The sequence below is a fragment of the Erinaceus europaeus genome, chromosome 14 (assembly GCF_950295315.1).
Source record: "Erinaceus europaeus chromosome 14, mEriEur2.1, whole genome shotgun sequence".
In the NCBI taxonomy this organism is placed as follows: Eukaryota; Metazoa; Chordata; class Mammalia; order Eulipotyphla; family Erinaceidae; genus Erinaceus; species Erinaceus europaeus.
This window is the reverse complement of record NC_080175.1, coordinates 256,168-274,206: the sequence shown is the minus strand read 5'-3', so window position 1 is coordinate 274,206 and position 18,039 is coordinate 256,168. Positions and strand designations below refer to the sequence as shown.

The window sequence follows — 18,039 nt, the reverse complement described above, 5'->3', positions numbered from 1 at the left end:
TAGTGTGAGGATAACCGAGCAGGGGCTAGTGTGAGGATAACTGAGCAGGGACTAGTGTGAGGATAACTGAGAAGGGACTAGTGTGAGGATAACTGAGCAGGGGGATTAGTGTGAGGATAACTGAGCAGGGGACTAGTGTGAGGATAACTGAGCAGGGGGACTAGTGTGAGGATAACTGAGCAGGGGACTAGTGTGAGGATAACTGAGCAGGGGACTAGTGTGAGGATAACTGAGCAGGGGGACTAGTGTGAGGATAACTGAGCAGGGGACTAGTGTGAGGATAACCGAGCAGGTGGAGTAATGTGAGGATAACTGAGCAGGGGGACTAGTGTGAGGATAACTGAGCAGGGGGACTAGTGTGAGGATAACTGAGCAGGGGACTAGTGTGAGGATAACTGAGCAGGTGGAGTAATGTGAGGATAACTGAGCAGGGGGACTAGTGTGAGGATAACTGAGCAAGGGACTAGTGTGAGGATAACTGAGCAGGGGACTAGTGTGAGGATAACTGAGCAGGGGACTAGTGTGAGGATAACTGAGCAGGGGGCTAGTGTGAGGATAACTGAGCAGGGACTAGTGTGAGGATAACTGAGCAGGGGATAGTGTGAGGATAACTGAGCAGGGGGACTAGTATGATGATAACTGAGCAGGGACTAGTGTGAGGATAACTGAGCAGGTGGAGTAGTGTGAGGATAACTGATCAGGGGGACTAGTGTGAGGATAACTGAGCAGGGGGACTAGTGTGAGGATAACTGAGCAGGGGACTAGTGTGAGGATAACTGAGCAGGGGACTAGTGTGAGGATAACCGAGCAGGGGACTAGTGTGAGGATAACTGAGCAGGGGACTAGTGTGAGGATAACTGAGCAGGGGGACTAGTGTGATGATAACTGAGCAGGGACTAGTGTGAGGATAACTGAGCAGGGGATTAGTGTGAGGATAACTGATCAGGGGGACTAGTGTGAGGATAACTGAGCAGGGGGACTAGTGTGAGGATAACTGAGCAGGGGACTAGTGTGAGGATAACTGAGTAGGGACTAGTGTGAGGATATCTGAGCAGGGGTACTTTGTGAGGATAACTGAGTAGGGACTCGTGTTAGGATAACTGAGCAGGGGGCTAGTGTGAGGATAACCGACAGTGACTAGTGTGATGATAACTGAGCAGGTGACTAGTGTGAGGATAACTCAGCAGGGGGATTAGTATGAGGACAACTGACAGGCGACTAGTGTGAGGATAACTGAGCAGGGACTAGTGTGAGGATAACTGAGCAGGGAGGCTAGTGTGAGGATAACTGAGCAGGTGGGTTAGTGTGAGGATAACTGAGCAGGGACTAGTGTGAGGATAACCGAGCAGGGGACTAGTGTGAGGATAACTGATCAGGGGGACTAGTGTGAGGATAACTGAGCAGGGACTAGTGTGAGGATAACTGAGCAGGGGACTAGTGTGAGGATAACTGAGCAGGGGACTAGTGTGAGGATAACTGAGCAGGGGGGCTAGTGTGAGGATAACTGAGCAGGGGGACTAGTGTGAGGATAACTGAGCAGCGACTAGTGTGAGGATAACTGAGCAAGGGACTAGTGTGAGGATAACTGAGCAGGGGACTAGTGTGAGGATAACTGAGCAGGGGGCCTAGTGTGAGGATAACTTAGCAGGGGACTAGTGTGAGGATAACTGAGCAGGGGGCCTAGTGTGAGGATAACTGAGCAGCGACTAGTGTGAGGATAACTGAGCAAGGGACTAGTGTGAGGATAACTGAGCAGGGGACTAATGTGAGGATAACTGAGCAGGGGACTAGTGTGAGGATAACTGAGCAGGGGGCTAGTGTGAGCATAACTGAGCAGGGGGACTAGTGTAAGGATGACTGAGCAAGGGACCAATGTGAGGATAACTGAGCAGGGACTAGTGTGAGGATAACTGAGCAGGGGACTAGTGTGAGGATAACTGCGCAGGAGGGCTAGTGTGAGGATAACTGAGCAGCGACTAGTGTGAGGATAACTGAGCAAGGGACTAGTGTGAGGATAACTGAGCAGGGGACTAGTGTGAGGATAACTGAGCAGGGGACTAGTGTGAGGATAACTGAGCAGGGGGACTAGTGTGAGGATAACTGAGCAGGTGGACTAGTGTGAGGATAACTGAGCAGGGGGACTAGTGTGAGGATAACTGAGCAGGGGACTAGTGTGAGGATAACTGAGCAGGGGGACTAGTGTGAGGATAACCGAGCAGGGGCTAGTGTGAGGATAACTGACAGTGACTAGTGTGATGATAACTGAGCAGCGGACTAGTGTGAGGATAACTGAGCAGGGGGATTAGTGTGAGGATAACTGAGCAGGGGACTAGTGTGAGGATAACTAAGCAGGGGGACTAGTGTGAGGATAACTGAGCAGGGACTAGTGTGAGGATAAGTGAGCATCGGGACTAGTGTGAGGATAACTGAGCACGGGGACTAGTGTGAGGATAACTGAGCAGGGACTAGTGTGAGGATAACTGAGCAGGGGCCTAGTGTGACGATAACTCAGCAGGGTGGGGGGTCTAGTGTGGGTAACTGAGCTCGGGGATGTCCGACTTCCTGAAGATGCTCCTAAGGCCACAGGGGTGTGTAGATGGTGTGTACATAGTGAGTGTGGGAGGGCATCAGCATGCCACGGGTGGTGGTGTTGGGGTTTTCTTGTCGGGTGCCCCAGGTGCTGAGCTTTCCTCCTAAGAGCACCCCATGGGTAAAGCACAATGGCCTAAGTGCTGGGCCAGTGCGTGCTGGGTCCCACAGCTGCTGAAGCAGGTGCTGGCGGGGCTAAGACAGCACCCAGGGGAGGGCACTTGTCCTGCCCCTTTTCCAGGCTTGGGCTTTGTCAGGCCCATCCTCCTTGGAGGAAGGGCTCTGCAAGAGGTCACAGGACGGTGTTGCTCCCTGGTCCTCCTCTAAGGCAGTGCAGAATCCACTGGCTTTATTTCCTTATGTTATTGCCATCAGGGTTATTGCTGGGGCTCTGTGATCGCACTACACATTGGTCCTGGTGGTGGTCATCTTCCCCCTCCCCTTGTTCTTCTTGATAGAGTCAGAAATTGAGAGGGAAGAGAGGAGAGAGAGGTACCTGCAGCCCTGCTTCACTCATGAAGCTTCTCCCCTGCAGATGGATCCAGAGGCTCAAACCCAGGTCCCTGCCCGTGGTGAATGTGCTCAGCCACCAGTGGGGCTTTTATTGTGGCTTCATGCTGGCACCAGGAAGGGGCAAGGTCTGTGTTACTGCATCCAAGTCTTCTCAGACCATACCTTTGGGCAACATTTCTTTCTTTTTTGTCACCAGGGTTATCATTGGGGGTTGGTGCCTGCATGGCTCTGCCAATCCTGGTGGCCATTTCCCCTTTCTCTTTGATAGATGAGAGACAAAGAGACACCTGCAGCCCTGCTCCACTGTTTGTGAAACTTCCTTTCTACAGGTGGGGGCTGGGGGCTTGAAACTGCCTCCGTGTGCATGATGACTTCTGTTGGATGCCCCCATCCCAGGCCCCATGGGGGACGTTTCTGTGCCCACACACTGGCCCACAGGACCCATTGCCCCGGCCCATGAGGAAGTGGGCTCTGAGGCTGACTAGTAGGTCTGTGGAGTGATATTCTAGCCCTGCTGCTTGGGATTGTTTCAGAATTCCATTTTCTGCCTGGAGGCAGAGCACCTAGCAGCTCTGGCATAGGGTGGTGGGACTGGGGGCTCCGGCCTGGTGTGCTGGCTGGGTGCTGAGCTGTCTCCCCAGGGACATGCGTGTATAGCCAGCTGCTGTGTGCCTTTGTGGGGGGTGTTGGGCCCTGCTGGGCTGGGAGCACTTCGCAGGAGGGAGACCCAGCGGATTCACAGTGAGTCGGGGGCAGAGCAGCTGCGCCCCCCCCCCCCCACTCAGAACTGCACGGCCAGGGCTTGCTGCAGGGCCAGGGCTTGCTGCAGGGCCAGGGTTTGCTGCAGGGCTTGCTGCAGGGCCAGGGCTTGCTGCAGGGCCAGGGCTTGCTGCAGGGCCAGGGCTTGCTGCAGGTTCAGGGCTTGCTGCAGGTTCAGGGATTGCTGCAGGGCCAGGGCTTGCTGCAGGTTCCGGGCTTGCTGCAGGGCCAGGTGTTGTTAAAATTTTTGGAGGCTCTTGCCGGCCTGGATGGCTTCGCAGTGGTGAACAGAGACGCGGAGACAACGGCTGGGCAGGGAAGCTGTATTTCTTTATTCAGGAACCACGATTCATAAACTAAGACAAACTAATCACCAAACAGAACTCTGCTGTCTCTTTGCGGCGGCGCAAGCACTCTCTCTCTTACTCTCTAACTCAGGAACCGTCTCTTACTCTGGAACTCAGGAACCCAGGAACTCTGCCTCTCTCTCTTACTCTGAAACCCTGAAACTCTCGAACTCAGGAACTCAGGAACTCTGGCACTCCCGAACTCAGGAACCCTCTCCCGGGGTTCCTTGGGGCGGGGCCAAGCAGGCCCGCGAAATTAACAGGACTCATCCAATTCTCTGGGCGGGGGAGGGCTAGAACAAACCAATGTAAAGCATATGACAGCCAGGGCTTGCTGCAGGACCAGGGCTTGCTGCAGGGCCCGGACTTGCACCGGGGTCCCTGCGGTCAGTCCGCACCTCACCTGGGGCGGCCCACGCGGCCAGGACACTCCCTGGCCCCGCCCACAGAAGCCCTTGCAGGTGACCTGGCCCCGCCCACACGAATAAGCCCGCCCTTGGTCTCCGGCCCCGCCCACACGAAGCCCCGCCCACCAGCGGGCGGTCTCCTCCATTGGCCTTGTCCTCTTGGCCCCGCCTCCCGGGTAGGGCCGCAGCCGGAAGACCGGCCGTGCGCAGGCGCAGTCTGGGGGGGGGGCGGAACGTTGGCGCTCCGGAACCCAGATCGGGGCGGCGAGCGGGCGGGGTGGTGTGGTCCGTCCTTGCACCGGTCCCCCGCATCGGACGTCGCCATGAAGCCGGCCCTGCGCGCGTTGAGCCCCGCGTCCTGGCGCCAGAGCTTCTCGCTGGACGGCCGCGACGTGGCGCGCTGGTTCCCCGGCCACATGGCCAAGGGTGAGGGCGGCCGGGGCGCCCCGGTCCCTGCTCCTGAGCCCGAGCCCGAGCCCCGCCCGGCCCGGCCGGCGCCGCGTTTCCCGTGGGGAGGTGGCCGCGGCCTGAGCCGGGCGCCGTCGGGCGGGGTGCGGGGCGGGGTGCGGGGCGGGTGCGGGCGCGTGTGCCGGCCGGCCGGGCGGGATGCGGGGCGGGGTGCGGGGCGGGTGCGGGGCGGGGGCGGGTGCGGGGCGGGCGCGGGCGCCGGCCGGCCGGGCGGGGTGCGGGGCGGGGTGCGGGGCGGGTGCGGGGCGGGGGCGAGTGCGGGCGCGGGCGCGGGCGCCGGCCGGCCTGGTCACGCTCGGTCCGCAGGGCTGACGAAGATGCGGAGCAGCCTGCGCCGGGTGGACGCCCTCGTGGAGGTCCGCGACGCCCGCATATCCTTCCTGGCGGCGCCGCCGGGGACGAGCCCGGGGTGCGGGGCGGGGCGGGGCTGCTTCCCCGGCCGTGTGACGGGGCTGCAGGGTGAAACCAGCGCGCTGGGCGGGTAGCGCCGGGGCTGATCGGGAGACTCAGGGCTGAAGGGCCAAGGACGCGGGTCAGCCGCCCACACCGCCCTCGGCAGGGCAGGGGCAGGGCAGGGGCGGGGCGGGGCAGGGCGGGGCAGGGGCAGGGGCAGGGCAGGGGCAGGGCAGAGCAGGGGTAGGGGCAGGGGCAGGGCAGGGTAGGGGCAGGGCACGGGCAGGGCAGGGCAGGGCAGGGGCGGGGCAGGGCGGGGCAGGGGTGGGGCGGGGCAGGGCGGGGCGGGGGCAGGGCAGGGCAGGGCAGGGGCGGGGCAGGGCAGGGGCAGGGGCGGGGCAGGGCGGGGTGGGGGCAGGGCAGGGGCAGAGGCAGGGCAGGGCAGGGGCAGGGCAGGGCAGGGCCAGGGCAGGGCAGGGGTAGTGGCAGGGCTGGGCAGGGCAGGGCAGGGCCAGGGCAGGGGCAGGGACAGGGGCAGGGCAGGGGCGGGGCAGGGGCAGGGACAGGGGCAAGGCAGGGACGGGCAGGGCAGGGGCAGGGACAGGGGCAAGGCAGGGACGGGCAGGGCAGGGGTAGGGGCAGGGGCAGGACAGGGGCAGGGGCAGGGCAGGGCAGGGCAGGGGCAGCGGCAGGGCAGGTAGGGCGGGGTCGGGGGGCCGGGCTCTGCTATTTCTTTGGTTCCTTCCCATCAGAATCGGGGAATTAAAATGAAAGCCCTGGGTGGGACTCAGTGCGGTGGAGGCTGCCTGGCTGCCCCGGGCCCGCCGTGCGCCCCGCCCCCGCCCCGCCCCACCCCGCCCCCGGCCGCGCCCCGCCCCACCCCGCGCCCCGCCCCCGCCCCGCCCCGCGCCCCGCCCCCGCCCCACCCCGCGCCCCGGCCCCGCCCCACCCCGCCCCGCCCCCCGGCCGCGCCCCGCCCCACCCCGCGCCCCGCCCCCGCCCCACCCCGCCCCCGGCCGCGCCCCGCCCCCGCCCCACCCCGCGCCCCGCCCCCGGCCTCGCCCCGCCCCGCCCCACCCCGCGCCCCGCCCCCGCCCCGCCCCGCCCGCTCGGAGCTGAGCCCAGGGCGCTCTCCCGCGGGGACCCTCGGCGGGCATCCGGGCCGGGCGTGAAGGCGGTTTTCCTTAACAACGTTGCCACATCCCGCTTTCGGGTCGGAACCCGCTGCTCCAGGAGAGCCTGGGCCTCAAGCCGCACCTGCTGGTCCTCAACAAGATGGACCTGGCCGAGCTGAGCGCGCAGAAGGTGAGCGCGGCCCTCGCTGCGCAGTCGCTTCCCTCGCCTGCCCACTGGCTGCGTGCGCGCTCAGTGCTGAGTGGCATCCCTGACTCGTTCCTTCTTTTTTCTTACTCTTATTTATTTATCTTAGTATTGTTTGTTCCCTTTCATTGCCCTTGTGGCTTTATTGTTGTTGTTAATGATGTCGTCATAAGAAAAAGGAGGGAGTCAGATGGCGGCGCAGCGGGTTAAGCGCACGTGGCGCGAAGCGCGGGGACCGGCGTGAGGATCCCGGTTCGAGCCCCCGGCTCCCCACCTGCAGGGGGGTCGCTTCCCAGGCGGTGAAGCAGGTCTGCAGCTGTCTGTCTTTCTCCCCCTGTCTGTCTTCCCCTCCTCTCTCCATGTCTCTCTGTCCTCGCCAACAACGACGACGGCAATAGAAAACAACAAAGGCAACAAAAGAGAATAAACATTTAAAAAAACAAGTTTATTCTCATTTAAAACAAATGTTTATTCTCTGTAAATTGATAAGTTTTTAGGTGGTTATTTTTCTGTTTTTAAAACATTTATTCCCTCTCGAAGAGCAGAGCAGAATGTGGTCTCTCCCTCTCTTCTTTTTTTAATATTTATTTACTCCCTTTTGTTGTTCTTGTTGTTTTATTGTTGTGGTTATTATTGATGTCATCATTGTTGGGTAGGACAGAGGGAAATGGAGAGAGGAGGGGAAGACAGAGGTGGGGAGAGAAGGACAGACACCTGCAGACCCGCTTCACCACCTGGGAAGCGAGCGACTCCCCTGCAGGTTCATCCAGGCTCGAACCCGGATCCTCACACTGGTCCTTGTGCTTTGCTTAACTGCCTGATTCCCTCCTCTTCCTGAACTTTAGAGGGACGCCGTGTCCTCCCTCATCTGCGGCGCTACACCCTGTATGGGGAGGGCTCCCTCAGTAGCCGACAGGTCTCTTTAGAGCCCAGAGGGGGCACGAGGGTTCTGGAAGCGTGCCCAGTGCGGCCCTTTGTTGAAGGGCTGCTGCTTCCGCTGCCTGTGGGTGGGGCCGCTGTGGTCTGTGGGTGCTGCAGCCTCGGGTGCCCAGGGACACGCCAGCACTCAGAGCGTGTCCAGCAGGCCCAGCAGAAGGCCTCCCGCCCCGACAGGCCCCACTGCGCCCCGCGCCTCTGCCTGCTTCTCCCTCTCTGGGCTGAGACGCGTGGGCCATGGCTCCTGCCTGGGTGCTCGGACCTGGGTGGCTTCTCCTGACCGTGTGGGAGGGAACCCTGGTGATCTCCCTCTGCACGGCCTCTCACTTTGTATTTCTGCGAAGCGTCTTGTCTCTTTCAGAAAATCGTGCAGCGTCTAGAAGCAGAAGGCCTGAGAAACGTCGTCTTTACCAACTGTGTGACGGATGAAAACGTCAGACAGGTTAGGGTTAGGGTTGAAATGCTGGATGAATTTATGCTTTAAATTGACCTTTCGAGAAGCCGACTTACTTATGGGGGGCGGCAAAGCATCGCTCTGGCACATTTGATGTCGGGGTGGGATTTGGGACGTGGAGCGTGAGAGCCCAGAGTCTTGTCCACACACCATTCCTTAATGGCAGGTGGTGAACTTGTTATTTAAACTCGTGAGGGAGACGGAAGCCGCAGCTCTCCCCCCGCGGGCAGCACAGGCCGAGGTGTCAGTCCTGTGCCCGCCGAGCCTGTTCCCCAGCCCCCGAAGGGCACGGCCAGACTGTCCTGCACGGTGGCTGCTGTCCGGACAGCCTGCGCCTTTCAGGTGGTGGCTGGGGTCCTGACCGGTCCCTCCTTGGAGGAACTCACGGGCACGGTCTGGGTAGGGACAGACAGACACAAGGGTGCTCACGCCTGCCGCCCACTGTGCTTCTGGCAGGTCATCCCGATGGTCACGGACTTGGTGGCAAGCAGCTACCGCTATGACCGGCAGGAGGTGAGCGGGGCCCTGCTGGCTGTGGGCAGCTCCACCACCCTGCCCCTTCCTGCCCCTCCCTGGGTGTGCTGACAGCCTGCAGCTCAGACCGGCACCCCTGCCCCTCCCTGGGTGTGCTGACGGCCTGCAGCTCAGACCGGCACCCCTGCCCCTCCCTGGGTGTGCTGACAGCCTGCAGCTCAGACCGGCACCCCTGCCCCTCCCTGGGTGTGCTGACGGCCTGCAGCTCAGCTCAGACCAGCACCCCTGCTCCTCCCTGGGTGTGCTGACGGCCTGCAGCTCAGCTCAGACCAGCACCCCTGCCCCTCCCTGGGTGTGCTGACGGCCTGCAGCTCAGACCAGCACCCCTGCCCCTCCCTGGGTGTGCTGACGGCCTGCAGCTCAGACCGGCACCCCTGCCCCTCCCTGGGTGTGCTGACGGCCTGCAGCTCAGACCGGCACCCCTGCTCCTCCCTGGGTGTGCTGACGGCCTGCAGCTCAGACCAGCACCCCTGCCCCTCCCTGGGTGTGCTGACGGCCTGCAGCTCAGCTCAGACCAGCACCCCTGCCCCTCCCCGGGTGTGCTGACGACCTGCAGCTCAGACCAGCACCCCTGCTCCTCCCTGGGTGTGCTGACGGCCTGCAGCTCAGACCAGACCAGCACCCCTGCTCCTCCCTGGGTGTGCTGACGGCCTGCAGTTCAGACCAGCACCCCTGCCCCTCCCTGGGTGTGCTGACGGCCTGCAGCTCAGACCAGCACCCCTGCTCCTCCCTGGGTGTGCTGACGACCTGCAGCTCAGCTCAGACCAGCACCCCTGCCCCTCCCTGGGTGTGCTGACAGCCTGCAGCTCAGACCAGACCAGCACCCCTGCCCCTCCCTGGGTGTGCTGACGGCCTGCAGCTCAGCTCAGACCAGCACCCCTGCCCCTCCCCGGGTGTGCTGACGACCTGCAGCTCAGACCAGCACCCCTGCTCCTCCCTGGGTGTGCTGACGGCCTGCAGCTCAGACCAGCACCCCTGCCCCTCCCTGGGTGTGCTGACAGCCTGCAGCTCAGACCAGCACCCCTGCCCCTCCCTGGGTGTGCTGACGGCCTGCAGCTCAGACCAGCACCCCTGCTCCTCCCTGGGTGTGCTGACGACCTGCAGCTCAGCTCAGACCAGCACCCCTGCCCCTCCCTGGGTGTGCTGACAGCCTGCAGCTCAGACCAGACCAGCACCCCTGCCCCTCCCTGGGTGTGCTGACGGCCTGCAGCTCAGCTCAGACCAGCACCCCTGCCCCTCCCCGGGTGTGCTGACGACCTGCAGCTCAGACCAGCACCCCTGCTCCTCCCTGGGTGTGCTGACGGCCTGCAGCTCAGACCAGCACCCCTGCCCCTCCCTGGGTGTGCTGACAGCCTGCAGCTCAGACCAGCACCCCTGCCCCTCCCTGGGTGTGCTGACGGCCTGCAGCTCAGCTCAGACCAGCACCCCTGCCCCTCCCTGGGTGTGCTGACGGCCTGCAGCTCAGACCAGCACCCCTGCCCCTCCCTGGGTGTGCTGACGGCCTGCAGCTCAGACCAGCACCCCTGCCCCTCCCTGGGTGTGCTGACGGCCTGCAGCTCAGCTCAGACCAGCACCCCTGCCCCTCCCTGGGTGTGCTGACAGCCTGCAGCTCAGACCAGCACCCCTGCCCCTCTCTCTCCTGCCAGAAGGGGCTGGGCCCCGTGGCATCTGCAGCCTTCACCCTTCACCCTCTGCAGGACCCAGAATACTGTATCATGGTGATTGGGGTCCCCAACGTGGGCAAGTCCTCCCTCATCAACTCCCTGAGGAGGCAGCACCTGTGCAGAGGTACCGCCCGCATCCACCCCGTGGTCCCAGCCCACTGTGTCTCCCGGGGCCGCCCGCATCCATCCCGTGGTCCCAGCCCACTGTGTCTCCCGGGGCCGCCCGCATCCACCCCGTGGTCCCAGCCCACTGTGTCTCCCGGGGCCGCCCGCATCCACCCCGTGGTCCCAGCCCACTGTGTCTCCCGGGGCCGCCCGCATCCATCCCGTGGTCCCAGCCCACTGCGTCTCCCCGGGGCCGGCCGTCACCCTGTGCACTTAGCTCGCTCTCCACACCCCCGGTGTAAGACACTGGTGCCTTTGCTAAACTCAGATAACTGACGGGCTCACGAGACCCTGGACCGGGGTCTGAGGGTTCCGGGCTGACCATGTGAGTGGGTGCCGGCCTCAGGCCTGGCATGTGTGGGAGCCACCCGGGGCTCACAGGTCTGTCCTTGTCCCCGTTTCTTCCTGGCTTCCTCTCCGACACAGGTGCCCACATTGCCTCACATGTTGGCTCTCTGGTGGCCGAGCTAGGTCTGCGTGACCTTGTGGGCACTGACTCCAGCTGACCGCCAACTCTTAAGGTGCAGGTCATGGCGTCTGCTCGTGTGTTTGGAAGGAGCTAGAGCCTCTCACAGGTCGATTCACGTGGGGTTGCTGTTCTGTTTCGGGAAAGATGGAAGACACCACAGTGCCAGGCCCCTCTGTCACCGAGCGCCTCCCTGTGGTCTGGGATGGGCCCATGTCTCAGCTGGGCAGCCGGGGTCCCTGCCTGCTGAGCCAGCTCTCTGGCCTCACGGCGGTCTTGGGGTGCAGAGGAGAGCGGCCTAGGCCACCCGCAGCTGAGGCCCCAGCAGGGTGGCTCCGGCCCCTCAGGCCGGTCTCCCTCCGGCCGCCTTGGCAGCCTGCAGCCCCTCTGCTCCCTGGCCCTAGTGGCCGGGCCTGTGGAGGGCACTCAGTAACGTGGGGTCACTCTGGCCCTCAGCGTCTACTGAGATGTGGCCCATTCCTTTCCAGCTTGTCCACTCTGCACTGTGGGCACGTGGGTGCCCTTGAGTGGACGGGGGATGCATGCAGCGGGGAAGGCAAGGAAGGCCTGGATGGCCCGCAGGGGCGCTGTGGGCAGTTTGCAGGGTCAGGCTGGGCCTTGTGAGGGTGGCTGTGTGACCTCTGGGGGGCACTGGTGAGCCCGGGGACCCAGCACTTGAGCCACTCTGGGGCTGACGGTGGAAGCAGCTTCTCCGGCCGTGGCGACGTCCACGCGTCAGCAGCCGGCATGTCTGTCTGTCCTGCAGGAAAGGCCACCAGGGTGGGCGGAGAGCCCGGCATCACCAGAGCCGTCATGTCCAGGATCCAGGTAGGCTGCTTGGCTGGGGGGTCCGCCCCCCACCCCCGGGGGCCCTGAGCCAGGCGCCAGGCCTGGGGGCGTCCCTGAGGCCCACTTTGCAGGTGGGGGATGCGCGTGCGACCTCCAGGTGGGGCTGCTGACCCTCTCCCGTCCGCTCCCGTCCGCAGGTGTGTGAGCGGCCGCTCATGTTCCTGCTGGACACGCCCGGGGTGCTGGCACCTCAGATCGAGAGCGTGGAGACGGGCCTGAAGCTGGCCCTGTGTGGTGAGGGGGCAGCAGGCAGGGTGTGGCGAGGGCGGCGGGGCTGGAGTCCTGGGTTCGTCCTAGCGGGTGGGCCTCCGTGTCGTGTGCAGGGACTGTGCTGGACCACCTGGTGGGGGAGGAGACCCTGGCCGACTACCTGCTCTACACCCTCAACCGGCACCAGCTCTCCCAGTGAGTGCCTCCCCGGCTCCCAGTGCTGCCCCCCCTTCCCCCACATGCTTCCCCCCACGTGCACCCCCCCACGACTTCCAAACTTGCACTACCCTCGCCCCCCCCAACAGTTCTGTTCTGCTGCCCTCTGTGGGCTGGGCTGTGGTCACTCACAGGAGGTCTGGCTGGACGGTGACCAGTTCTGTGAATTTTCCCCAAAGCCTTTCATTCAATTTCTGTTGTCTATGCCATAAATGACTATCCAGCCTCTTTTTTCTTTTTAAATGCTTATTTTTATTATTTTATTTATTATGAGAGAGGTAGGAAGAGAGAAAAAGAACCAGATATCACTCTGGTACATGTGCTGCTGGGGATTGAACTCTGGACCTCATGTTTGAGAGTCCAGCACCTTATCCACTGTGCCACCTCCCAGACCACTAAAGTATTTATTTTGATTTTTGAGATAGATGCAGGGAGAGAAAGACATAGAGAGAAATACCAGAGCACTGCTCAGCTCTGGCTTATGGTGGTGTGGGGGATTGAACCTAGGACTTCCGGGCCTCAGGCATGAGTCTCTTTGCAAACCATTATCCTGTCTACTGGCCCCCCCCCCCACACACACCTTTTTTTTTTCCTCCAGGCTTATCTCTGGGCCTGCACGACAAATCTACCACTCCTGGTGGCCACTTTTCCTTTTTAAAATATTATATTTATTATTAGTATTTTTTTTTTTTTTTTGCCTCCAGGGTTATTGCTGGGGCTCTGTGCCTGCACTACGAATCCACTGCTCCTGGAGGCTGTATTTTTCCCTTTTGTTGCCTTTATTTTTTTTTATCATTGTTGTGGTTATTATTATTGTTACTGATGCTATTGTTGTTGGATAGGACAGAGAGAAATGGAGAGGGGGAGAGAAAGACAGACACCTGCAGACCTGCTTCACTGCTTGTGAAGCCACTCCTCTGCAGGTGGGGAGCTGGGGCTCGAACCAGGATCCTTACGCCTGTCCTTGCACTTTGGGCCGTGTGCTCTTACCTGCTGCACTACCGCCTGACCCCCATTTATTAGTATTTTTTACCAGAACACTGCTTAGCTCAGGCTTATGGTGGTGCGGAGGATTGAACCTGGGACTTTGCAGTGTCTCTTTTTTTGCAAAGTCTTTTTTTTTGAGAGTCTCTTTGCATAACCATGATGCTGTCTACTCCCACCCTTATTCATTATTTGATGAGACATAAAATTGAGAGGGAGGAGGAGGTGAGAGAGAGACACCTGCAGGCCTCCAGTGCTCGTGAAGTACCCTTTGCAGGTGGGGAGTGGGGCTCGAACCCTGGTAATGTGTGTCCTTGCCCTGTCCCTCTCTAGTCTTTTCTGTCCCTTGTTCTCCACCCGATGGCTCCCAGGTGGACGTGTCAGCTGAGGGTGGCCAGCATCCCTGCCTGTGGTTGAGTCCTTCAGGACCGGCCGTCTTCATCCTCTGTCCTTGTGTGCCCTCTGCTGACAAGCCTCTCCCAGAGCCTGTCTCTACTCCTTTATTTTTATGGGAGCCAGAGACTGAACCAGGGCCTAGCGCAAGTCTGGGCCGGCCTCCCAGCCTCGGCTATCCTCCCTGCCCCCCACCCCATCTCACCACCCTCTCCCTCCAGCCTTGGCCACCCTCCTCCCCCTTCCCCTTCCCCAGCCTCGCTTCCTCCACCCAGCCCCTACGGTGCCCTCGGCTCAGCTGCTGCCCCTGCAGGTACGTGCGGCACTATGGCCTGGCGGGCGCCTGTGATGACATCACCAGCGTGCTAAAGCAGGTGGCCGTGAAGCTGGGGAAGACGCAGAAGGTGAAGGTGCTCACGGGCACAGGTGAGGCCGGCCTGTGGGGTGGACGTGGGGGTGAGGGATGAGGACGCGCGAGAGTCCTGGCTGCAGGTCCTCGGCGACGTGCTGGTCTCTGGCTGCCTCAGCAGACCTTGGGCCCTCCCCTGTGGCTGTGGGGCCCTCCCCGCCCCGCCTCTCAGAGACCCGCTTCTCTAGGAGCCGTGAACGTCCTCCAGCCCAGTTACTCCGCGGCTGCCCGGGACTTCCTGCGTGCCTTCCGCAGTGGGCTGCTGGGCCCTGTGATGCTGGACCAGGACGTCCTGCAGAGCTGCCCCCCCAGCTCGGACCCCTGACCTGCCCCGTGCAGAGGTCCTCCCGACCTGCCCAAGCTGGGCACCCTGGGCCTTGTGGTACGTGGGGCTGCCACGTACCCTGCTCAGCTGCCTGGGCTCAGGAAGGAGGCCCAGTGGGGACCTGGGCAGAGCCGGGGTGCTGGAAGGAGAGGCCCAGTGGGGACCTGGGCAGAGCCGGGGTGCTGGAGGGAGAGGCCCAGTGGAGACCAGGGCAGAGCCGGGGTGCTGGAGGGAGAGGCCCCATGGGGACCTGGGCAGAGCCGGGGTGCTGGAGGGAGAGGCCCCATGGGGACCTGGGCAGAGCCGGGGTGCTGGAGGGTGAGCCCGAGTTCCAAGGCCGGAACCTTCTCAGCCTCCTGGCCGGACGGACATAGGACGGGTACTGTGGGGCTGCACCCCAAGACCCCAGGAGCAGCCTGTGGAAAAGCAATAAAAGGGCGAAAGTTCCACGGAGGCACGTGGCCACAGGAGCTTTATTTGATGACACTGGTGGGAGGTCCCAGCCGCTGCACACAGGCTCAGTGTGGTCAACAGACCCCAGGCCTTCTCCACGGGGTGCTGGCTTTGCCAGGAGGCCTGGGCTCTGGTGGCAGTGTTTGCAGCCCTGGCTCCTCAGAGCACTGTCTCCACCCATCTGGAGCCAGCGGGTGCTGCCCAGGGTCTGTCCTGAGGGTCGTCTGTAGAGGCTTCTTGATGCTGGGGTTGGAGGCAGGACGGCCTGGGCACTCAGGCTGGGGCTGGGGAGGGGGCATTGGGCTGGCTGCATCTGGGAGTGGGTGCTGGTAGTGTGGAGCAGCCCAGCAGTGTGTCTAGAGCAATGTTTGGTCTGGGCACCCAATGGGGGGGTACACCCTCCCTGCCAGTACCAGACCGGCATGACCCAACAGCCTGTGTGGAAGGGGTGCTGAGGTGGGGAGGAGCCCCGGGAGCTGGCCTGCACCCTGGGCCCCTTTGACCACTGCTGCCCTCCATGGACGGACGTTCAGCTGGGGTGGGGAGGGGGAGGGGCTCACCAAGGCGGGGCCAGGCCTCAGCCCGTCCAGCCCACTGGGAAGCTGCCCCTGCGGGCGTCTGGGCTGGGGGCTATGGCCAGCAAGGTAGGTGTCCTGTAGTGTGGCATCCCTGAGCTGAGCGGTCCTGGAACAAGGCTCCAGGCTCAGGTATGCCCCTCACTCCAGCATGGTGCCCCTTCACCCTCAGAGGTCCAGGGGCCTGGCAGTGGGGTTGGCCCAGCAGAGTATCAGGGTGTCAGCACCTTCCAGAACCTGAGGCCTGCTGCCTCGCCTCTGGCTTGTCTGTGCTGGGACCTCCGTCCAGCCTGTAACTGGTCCAGGTGGGCTAGCACTGTCCACACCCTCATGTCCATGGGGCCAGGGTTGCTAGGCATCTCGTTGGCTCTGCAGAGCTGTGGGTAGTGGTGACAGCAGCCCCTTGTTGGCTGGAGGCCCCTGGCCCAGGTGGACGGCAGGAAGGGGATGCTGAAGGCCCCTTGACCCTCTGAGTGGCCAGGATGTGGTTGTCATTGTGCGTGGGTCCCAGGCCCTCTGCGTGGCCAGGACGCGGGCGGTCGGTCCTGGGCCGGTCCCAGGCCCTCTGTGTGGCCAGGATGTGGGCGGTCGGTCCCGGGCGGGTCCCAGGTCCTCTATGTGGCCAGGACGCGGGCGGTCAGTCCCGGGCGGTCCCAGGCCCTCTGCGTGGCCAGGACGTGGGCGGTCGGTCCCAGGCCGGTCCCAGGCCCTCTGCGTGGCCAGGACGTGGGCGGTCACTGTCTCCGGCCGGTCCCAGGCCCTCTGCGTGGCCAGGACGTGGGCGGTCACTGTCCCGGGGCCGGTCCCAGGTCCTCTGCGTGGCCAGGATGTGGGCGGTCACTGTCCGGGGCCGGTCCCAGGCCCTCTGCGTGGCCAGGACGTGGGCGGTCACTGTCCCGGGCCTAGGCCCGCAGCAGCCCCAGCGCGCCCAGGGCGGCCCCCAGCAGCAGGCAGAGGCCGGGCGCGGCCGCGGGTCCCGCCGAGGTCCAGTAGCTGTAGACGCTGCGGCGCGTCCCGTTGCCGGCACCCAGGTCCTCGCCGTCCAGCCCGGCCTCCCCCGCGCCCCCCACCCGCCGCCACCCCGAGCTCGCGGCCAGGCCCGCCGCCGCCGCCCCCGCGGCCGCCCCCGCCGCCGCCGCGCGCAGCGAGGACCCGGAGAAGCGGGGCGCCGGCCGCACGCGCACCCGCGAAGCCCCCCGCGCGCCGCCCCGCAGCCCCCCGCGCGCGCCGCCCCGCGCCCCCCCGCGCCCGCCCTTGGCCGCGCCGCTGTCGCAGAGGAAGGCGGCGGCCAGCAGCAGCGCCCAGCACGCTGTCCAGTTCATGTCGGACCTGCGGGCAGAAAAGCCGGCTTCTGTGAGGGCGGCTGGGGCTGGGAGGGGGCTGGGGCGGGGACAGGGGGCTGGAGGCGGGGGCTGGGGACGGGGAGGGGGGGGCTGGGGTGGGGACGGGGGGGGGCTGGGGGACGGGCCTGGGGGCGGGGACAGGGGTCTAGAGCTAGGCCGGGGGCTGGGGACGGCGGCTGGGGACGGGGGCTGGGGACAGGGGGCTGGGGACGGGGGGCGGGGGGATAGGGGACTGGGTCGGGGACGGGGCCGGGTGCAGAGGGGCTCTGGAGGGGGGGGCAGGGGCCTGGGTCGGGGACGGGGCTGGGAGCGGGGTTGGGGACTGGGGGTTGGGGACGGGGTTGGGGACAGGGGGCTGGGTGCAGAGGGGCTCTGGACGGGGTGGGGGAAAGGGGGCTGGGGACGGGGCTGGGGGCGGGGACAAGGGGCTAGAGCTAGGCTGGGGACGGGGTTGGGGACAGGGGGCTGGGGACAGTGGGCTAGAGCTAGGCCGGGGGCTGGGGACGGGGTTGGGGACAGGGTGCTAGAGCTAGGCCGAGGACCGAGGGCTGGGGGCTAGGGCGGGAACGGAGGAGAGCTGGACTGGGCCGGGGTGCGGAATGGACGGTCCAGCAGGACAAGCTGGAATGGGGGCAGGACCGGGCGGGGACGGGGCCGGGTCGGGTGCGGGTGTCAGGGCCCCACGGCGCAGGAGGAGGCGGCGGCGGGGTGCTCAGCCCGCGGATTGGGGCCCAGGCCGGGCGGGGGTCCGCGGGCGGGCGAGGACCTGGAGGGGCCGGGGTGTCGGGGCGCGGCCGTGGCCGCGGAAGGGGCTCCGGGCTCCGGGCTGGGTCGCGGGCGCTGCGCTGACCGCCGGGCCCAGGGCGCGGGGGAGGGTCTGCAGCCTGTCCGCCAGCGGGGACCCCGACCCGGACCCGGGAGCGGCCGCCGCGGGGATGCGACGGGGTCCTGCGGGGACGCTGCGCCCCTCCCCAGGGGCCAGAGGTCAGGGGTCAGGGCGGCTGTCCCCCCCCCCAGCCTGGCCTTACCCGCCGCGGGCAGCAGCCGCTGGACGGAGACCCGGAGACCCTCCGCGAGCGCCGTGCCGCCGGGTCTGCGCGGCTCCGAGGACCGGGCGCGGGCGGGGGCGCGGGCGCGGGCGGGGGCGGCGCAGCGCCTGAGGGGATCGGGAGGGAGGAAGGGAGGGAGGGGTGCAGCCTGGAGGGCCGGTGGGGGTAGGCAGATGGAGGGAGGGGTGCAGCCTGGAGGGCCGGTGGGGGTAGGCAGA

General features: G+C 64.3%; 2 protein-coding genes across 2 annotated transcripts; one reads left to right on the top strand and one right to left on the bottom strand.

Moving 5' to 3' along the window:
• Positions 1-4,887: 4,887 nt before the first annotated feature.
• On the top strand, positions 4,888-14,587 carry MTG1 (mitochondrial ribosome associated GTPase 1). Its single transcript, XM_060171021.1, has 11 exons — positions 4,888-5,041; positions 5,390-5,456; positions 6,679-6,781; positions 8,094-8,174; positions 8,643-8,699; positions 10,418-10,508; positions 11,782-11,843; positions 12,002-12,098; positions 12,188-12,269; positions 13,981-14,093; positions 14,265-14,587. Exons 1-11 carry the CDS (start codon positions 4,939-4,941, stop codon positions 14,399-14,401), a joined length of 993 nt encoding a protein of 330 aa, XP_060027004.1. The 5' UTR covers positions 4,888-4,938; the 3' UTR covers positions 14,402-14,587.
• A 258-nt stretch (positions 14,588-14,845) lies between these two features.
• SPRN (shadow of prion protein) lies at positions 14,846-16,770 on the bottom strand. Its single transcript, XM_060171022.1, has one exon. The coding sequence runs from the start codon at positions 16,749-16,751 to the stop codon at positions 16,332-16,334; it is 420 nt and encodes a 139-aa protein (XP_060027005.1). The 5' UTR covers positions 16,752-16,770; the 3' UTR covers positions 14,846-16,331.
• Between the last annotated feature and the right edge of the window lie 1,269 nt (positions 16,771-18,039).

Excerpts from the sequence above, each read along its gene's own strand:
- MTG1 (XM_060171021.1), top strand. The coding sequence starts at position 4,939 with ATGAAGCCGGCCCTGCGCGCGTTGAGCCCCGCGTCCTGGCGCCAGAGC. Across the intron at positions 8,700-10,417 it reads ACCGCTATGACCGGCAGGAG|GACCCAGAATACTGTATCAT; the intron begins GTGAGCGGGGCC and ends CACCCTCTGCAG. Across the intron at positions 12,270-13,980 it reads AACCGGCACCAGCTCTCCCA|GTACGTGCGGCACTATGGCC; the intron begins GTGAGTGCCTCC and ends CTGCCCCTGCAG.
- SPRN (XM_060171022.1), bottom strand. The coding sequence starts at position 16,751 with ATGAACTGGACAGCGTGCTGGGCGCTGCTGCTGGCCGCCGCCTTCCTC.